Source organism: Octopus bimaculoides, chromosome 2 (genome assembly GCF_046866305.1).
Source record: "Octopus bimaculoides isolate indiv1 chromosome 2, ASM4686630v1, whole genome shotgun sequence".
NCBI classification, from domain to species: domain Eukaryota; kingdom Metazoa; phylum Mollusca; class Cephalopoda; order Octopoda; family Octopodidae; genus Octopus; species Octopus bimaculoides.
Window position 1 is genome coordinate 125,480,002 of NC_142929.1, and position 7,264 is coordinate 125,487,265.

General features: G+C 32.8%; 1 protein-coding gene across 1 annotated transcript in view; it reads right to left on the minus strand.

The window, feature by feature from the left end:
- The window catches only part of LOC106870984 (TATA-binding protein-associated factor 172), a 66,399-nt gene extending 60,047 nt beyond the window's left edge, over positions 1-6,352 (minus strand). Inside the window, exon 1 of the mRNA XM_089347641.1 lies at positions 5,925-6,352. Within this exon, the coding sequence (XP_089203767.1) occupies positions 5,925-5,935 (11 nt within the window). The 5' untranslated portion in view covers positions 5,936-6,352. The remainder of the gene's footprint in view (positions 1-5,924) is intronic.
- Between the last annotated feature and the right edge of the window lie 912 nt (positions 6,353-7,264).

A 7,264-nucleotide genomic window follows, 5' to 3' on the forward strand; every position in this document is an offset into this window, starting at 1 on the left:
GTAGAGCTGCTGGAGCAGAGGCAAATAGTAAATGTCTACTGTGTGCAAGATTTAAGATGGAGTGGAACCTCAGCCAGCTTGCTCATGAGTAAGGAACACAGGCTCAAATTCTGTTAAATGAATAACAGTAGTTGGGTGAGCCAGCAGGTACATTATTGGCATAGAAATGGATAAAGTAACCAAGATAGTCAGAATATGTGACAGAAAAAGTTTGAACTGGTTATGAGCAACATAACATTTATCTTCCAGATGAATAAAAGGTTGTTTCTATGATGCCCTCTTGTAGACTACTTTCATAATGAATGCTTATGACATTCCTCTCGTGTCAGGTGATATTAAGGAACATTTTGGATACCAATACAGTGGAGACTTAGGTGTACAAGGAGGTTATGAATAATGGAAGTGGATTAAGGCTCTTAGAATTTTGTGACACAAATAACCTAACCATCTGCAACACTAACTTCAGAAAAATCAACCAGCCACCTTATCACTTACCAATCAAGTAAACACCTCAGCCAAAGAGATTTCATACTGACCAGGCAATGGAACACAGAAGTGAGTGTAAACATTAAAACTCTTTTCAATGAAGAATGTTCTCAACACAGACTGGTAACTAGTAACCTCATAATAAAAGCCATAATAGAGTCTAAGAGAACAAGAGAATGGTATGGAGCTGAAAGATCCCTCAACCAGTCATAGATTTAAAGAAATACTAGTTGAAGCACACAACAAAAAGGAAGAGGCAATAAAGGTTTTTAACAGAGTAGACAACTGGGAATTTTTTGTTATATGAGATAACCTGTTTTAAGCTACAAGATCTGTAGATGGAGAAGAGCTGGAAGGTGATATAGCAGTAGATTGATACAGTAAAAAGAGCTATGAAATCTAAGAGACAAATTTTGAAGAATTGTAAGAAAGTAAGGAGCAAGAAACAATATTAAATAGATAAGACAAAAGCTGAATGTAAGAGATTTGTCAATGTCCCACAATAAGATCAGAAGTGTGAGGTGTTCTGGATTGCAAAGCAGTGTGTCTGCATGAAGCAAGATGTTATTGTGAAAAAGTGTGTATGGAATGATAATAGTGCATCTGCCCATACTGAAGTCAAGAAGAGGCTTGGAAATGTTACTATGAGAAATTGCTAAATGAGGGAAATGTATGGGAGTACCTCAAGTAGACCTAACAAAGGCAGCAATTATTTTAAGCTGAAAGCTATAGGGTCAAACTTATAAATATGAATATATGACTCCAAGAAAATCAGACATCAAACATAGTTACTGAGATGCTGAAAATATCTGGCAAAGAAAACATACATATATACATACATAGAACTCATTAGAAAGAAAATTAGCTTAGGTGGGATGCAGTATGGGTCTATGCCAAGATGGTACTACCAATGCTCTCTTCTCAGTGAGTCAATTACAAAAGTTTTTAGATAAGAACAAACCACTATACCAAACAACTGGAGAAAATGTTTCAAGTAGCATGCTATGTATTTTGGTAATTGCTAAGAAAAATAAGTGTAGATGAATGGTTTGTAAAAGCCATGTACTAAACTGCAGTTAAGAAAATGACAGTTAGCAATGAGTTCAATAAAGAATTAAGTGTGCAGGTAGGTGTCCATTAGGACTCAGTTCCCAATCTCATTAACATCATAATTTGCCCAAAGCTTAAACACAAAAACAATATTTAGACTCAGGTGGCTTCAAAGCAAACCTGGTGAAGATTAAAGTTTAAGTTATCAAAAAACAGGAATCCACTTCCATCTGGGAAGTAACCATGCTTCTTACACAGAAAAGGAATAGGTAGGGATTCCATACATTGTATCAATGAACAAGCAAACTGGCAAAGAAAGAAGACTTTTTATGTAGCATATGTCGAGGATATACTTGGAAGACTTCTTAGAACTTGATACCTTCTGTTATCTAGGTGATTTTAAGTGACCAGTGGAGTTAATAGCTAGATGAACAGGATGAAAAAAGTTTAGGCAGCGATTCTTTTATTAGCAACAATGAGATTTTTTCACCAAGTGAAGAGCAGATTGTAAGATGCTTGTGTACAAACTGTGATGATACACAGTAGCAAGAATATACTAAAAAATCTGACGACACAACTTTAGAGAAGCGACAAAATGATGATAAAATTTAATAAGCAATAACAATGAATGGGTTAGATATATGGCTGAAGCTTCAAAGTTTCCCCAGATCAACTTCTTTCTCATATCAGGCTTTTGTTTGCTATGCTATGCTCCATAAATAATCCAAAACAATCAAGCAACTAATTCAGCAGTTTGAAGGAAAGTTGATGAAAGACTACATTCACCAAGGAAATTCTCTGGAATCAGTAAGAAATAAATGCTTGAAAGATGTTGATAACAGATTAAGCGTGGCCTAAATGTTCAGCATTGGGATTGCCAGATTCTGGAATTGTTTTTACATGATTTCACTCAGCAACAAGAACATGTCAAACCAGATGAATCTGAACCAAAATGCTGGAGCCTGAATTTTAGATAAGAAATATTTGAATGTAGTATCACTGTGGTTAACAACATAGCTGATCACAGATGCTACTTCATTGATAGACTTCCACTATACAATAACTCTAACTGGCTACATGAAACAAAAGGACAAAAAAATGTTCTTCCCTTAGCAACTACAAGATAGCAACAGATTTCTTAGATGGACAAATGACACACATAGGATTAAATGTCTAGTTCTTATCCAAAATACATGAATATTCACCAGGAAAATTCGTTCGTCTGACAAATTGTATCCTGCAAACCCGCTTCACCGTAATCAACAAAGTAACCAAGCCATCCTCCAAAGTTCCTCAGAATAATTAAATAAAGAAAATAATGAGGAATAACAAACCATTTGGAGGTAAGCATGGAAACAAGAAGTTAAATGATGATGATGAATATGATTCCCAAAGGTCCAAATGCTATCATGAAATCATAAGGAAAATGGTCACCATTTTGGCAATATATGCAAATATTAAGTCTAGTAGCAACATGAGAGTACCAGGATAAAATGAATTCTTGAAGTGGCCTCTTAAATTAGGTGATGGAACCCTAGAAAATGATGCTATGATGTATTCAAGTAATTTTGAAATTCCTCATATTGTCATCAAAAGAAACACAAATCCATTGATGTCCCAAGCAACACATGAAGTTTCAACAAAGATAATCCTCACAAGCAAAACAGATATGCTACTACTGCTCAACAATCAATAATTGAACTACATTCCTGATGATTACAACATATAAAAGTGCACATTGCAACACAATTGTAGAGGATTGGCAGTAAACTCCCCTATGGAGTTCTTGAACGAGAAACCTTCATCAGGAATGACAACTCCACCTTGGGAACTGAAACTATAATAATGTTTCTTCAAAACTTATAATCCGAAGATTGGAGTTATATAAACGGTTCCCATCTAGTCGTCCTATTACTACACGAGTCACACAACCATACCATTCTTACTGGAAAGGAGAAAATTCCTAGGTATTCTTTGCATTTACAATGACAATAAACAAATCACAGAGCCTATCTTTTAATAAAGCATGTTTGTTCCAGGTGTAACTTGTGTTCAGTCATGGCCAGTCGCAAGTAGCTCTGAGTAAAACACGAAATCAAACTGACTTGAAATTATAGATAAAAGATTACGAAAGTCAAGAGAAACTCGTAGAATCAAGCGTCTTTACAAAGGATGTCGTATTCAAAGAATTATATTAAATGTGTGCATCATTTATTACAAATTCAAACAACCATTTTTGACAAGTATTTCCATTGTTTGTTTGTGCATATATATTTTTTTTTTGTTGTTACTTTCTTCTTCTTCTTCTTCTTATTATTATTATTATTATTATATATAACTATTTTAAACAAAGTATTTAGTAAAAGTGGAAGTCATGCTGACCCAAATAAATTCTATTGAGTTCTAAGTTGTAATTCAAGTTAATCTTGTTAAAATACTTAACTTAAAGACAAGTGGGGTGACCAGAACGGTGGAGCGCCCGATTAACTGCCACACAGCATAGTTTTATTTCTTCTCTACGCTCTGATTTCAAATCCGATGATTGAGTTTGCGTTTTATCTTTCTAGCGTCACTAAAAATAAGTACCATTAATGGACTGAAGGCTATTTAAACCTACCTACCCCTAAAGATATTAATACAAATAAATTTTACAGCCAAAACAAAAGGCTAACTTCACAAAAATTACTTGAAAAACAGATTTAATGAATCCTATCAAATCTGAAAGTTTTATCGTTATTTTACATCTTTTTCCAAGAATCGGGTTTCATTTAAAAAATTAAAACGATTGCATTAATACGTACTATAAATTTGTGTAGGTTTTCTTTATTATCCGAGAAAACATTATAACGGCTTTTGTCTTCTAAATGAGAGAATAACTGTTTGGTAATAGAATATGCCACATGCAAGTTTAAATCTCCAAAACATATGGTAAAAATCAATAACTGAGCATAACCATATTGAAAATTAACCTTGAAAATGCATTAACTTGACAATGGCTAAAAAAAAAAAATTACCGGTAATATGAGTTATAAAAATAGAAATGAAAATCCAAACGAATGTGCAGGAAAATATTTCGTTAACTTTTCGAAGAAATACTTTTCATAGACATACAAACACACGAACAATAAATTCATAGTCAGAGGTATATGAGGGAAAGAAAAGGATTATTTAAGCCTAATACCCTCCGATAAGTCCACACATATTTATGTCTTAACTAATTTCCCTCATCAACCTTTTGACTCAACTTTATAAAGAAACAAGTCACAATATGGTTAACAAAGATTGTTCAAAAGGTAAACAGTGAACAAAAAAGAAACGTGTTTCCACGCAAATCATCTGTTCTGATATAGCTATGATATATATAATAATTAAAGTATTGCACGAATACTTAAACGACAGAAATAAATCTTAAAAAGGTGTTGTGTACGTATCAAAAGATTGTATTGTCACTTGATATCAGAGTTAAATCAGAGGTCGATTAATGCCAGGGTAAGCAGTGTGTATGCATGTATGTACACACATATATAAATGCGCATACACTTAATCACATACAGAAGATAAACCGCTAATAGCTCTGATTATTGAATTGATTTATTAATAACAAATCTGGATTGAGATATCAGAATCACAAACGCTTTGTTGATAATACTACAAGGTATAAAATGGCAGCATACAATGGCCCAAAGACGGAGAGATGTGCCTATAAGGACCCAAGAAAGGTAAACGGTGACAGTCATGTAAAATAATACAAACTTGACAAATCGAAAGTATAGTCTTCCAAGATCATAACTGTGTAACTCATAAAAACGAACGTATCCTGTTAATAGAAAAGGATGAGAAATAAAAGACAGTTAAAGGAAATGGCTGCGACAGAATTGTACCGTATGAATATAGAAAGATTGCAACACTCTATTAACTAAAACGATTTTGTTTAGCCAGTTAATATATACATATATATATTGCATTAAGTAAATGTTAGGTGTATTAGTTTTGGCCATAAGTTCTTGGATTTAACTTTGAATAAAGTTTCTACACTTGAAATAAATGTTAGAAAAAAAAAAAGACAACTGTCACAGACATGGGATATTTTTACTGCAGTGAAATGAATTTGAAAATTAAGCGCTTGATTAAAAAAACAATAATAATCCTATTAAAAATGATTTTAATTAATAAGTTTTCGGAATGAAAACAAATGATTTTATATATTTTTAGTTTATTATATAATAATGTTGACAGTATAGCATAGACGGTGTTCAATGAAGCTGAGCAGTAATAAAGGAAAGGGGAGAAAACAAAAACTCACTGAAAGCCTGGAAATATATGGAAATTGTTGTTTACAAAGAACAAACTTAGGGTAGATTTCCAAAATCAGAATTAAACAGGCTTACCTTGTTGTCATGGCAATATACTTTCCAAAGAAATGATTATCGCAGGCTTCTTGTCACACAGGTGAAAGAAATAGGGGCTTACACTTTCAGCACACCAAATGTTGCCTGTCTGTGATACACGACAACAAACGTATATGGAGATAAAGATTAAAATTTAATCAGCACTGATATACTGAAATAAACAAATTATCGAGTAATTATCTCCTTCTTTTGGTCCTGTAACTGACGGGAGTGATTTAATTCCTGAAGTATTTCTTAGAAAAACTCATGGAAAATGGCTACAATATGCATCAAGATTATTTGAATAATATAATTTTCTACACTTAGTGTCTCTGTATGATCGCCAATGCAACCACAGAGGACTTAGTTGATTGAGATTTTTACATAAAACATCGTCCATAAAAGCAGATTCAAAATATGTAACCTCCAAACCACTTAGGTGGCGAGTTACTTTTATACTGACAGCCATTTTGAAAGTTGTTCATGAAATAGAGAGCGTGAATGTCACTGATTGGTTAGATTATATGACGTCACGACTTCGAGCTCTTCGTTCAAAGAATGGATTTTCCAACACATTACCTAGTAATAGTGCTTTTTGCCCCATCAGCTTGTTAACAAGCAAGCTTACTTTCTTCAACCATCATCAGAAAATTCGATACTGGTTATTTAATGAATTTCAAATGTTATTCTTGAACTTTTTGTTGATGATCTCAAGTATCTACAAGCTGTTACTTGTAATGATGTTAAGTAAAGAAATTCAATAAAGTTACTTAAGATTGAATATTAACTACCTGATTTCTTACATAAGGAAAAGGCCAAAAATTTACATTTTTAATAGATGGATATAGTGACTCATTATTTTCTTCAATGACATTTAATACAACAAACCATGACGTGTCTTTGAAGTTGTTTCACCTGCTAGAAATAATAGCCAAATCTTAAACTTAACCATCTTGAAAAGACAATATATTGAACAAACAATCCTTGATGTAGTCATACAGAAACGATTGTCTAAGTTTTAGACTCTAAGATATATAACAACCTGAAACAATGGATGTGATAATCACAACTGGAACATCTTTAATTGTACATGATTTGTATTTATTTTATCTCTCCACCACAAAATAAAAAAAAAATAATAAATAAATAAAAGGGTTAGTGGTCCCAGCAGATTTTGAACTCAGAACATAAAGTAACTGAACTTAATTCTGTACAACTTTTAATGCAACACAAACATTTCTATTGTTTACCACTAGTTTATGATTTTTCAGAATTTTTTTTTTTTTTTTTTTTTGAAAATAAAGATTCATAATAAACAGGCAATGACTAATTTAAGATAG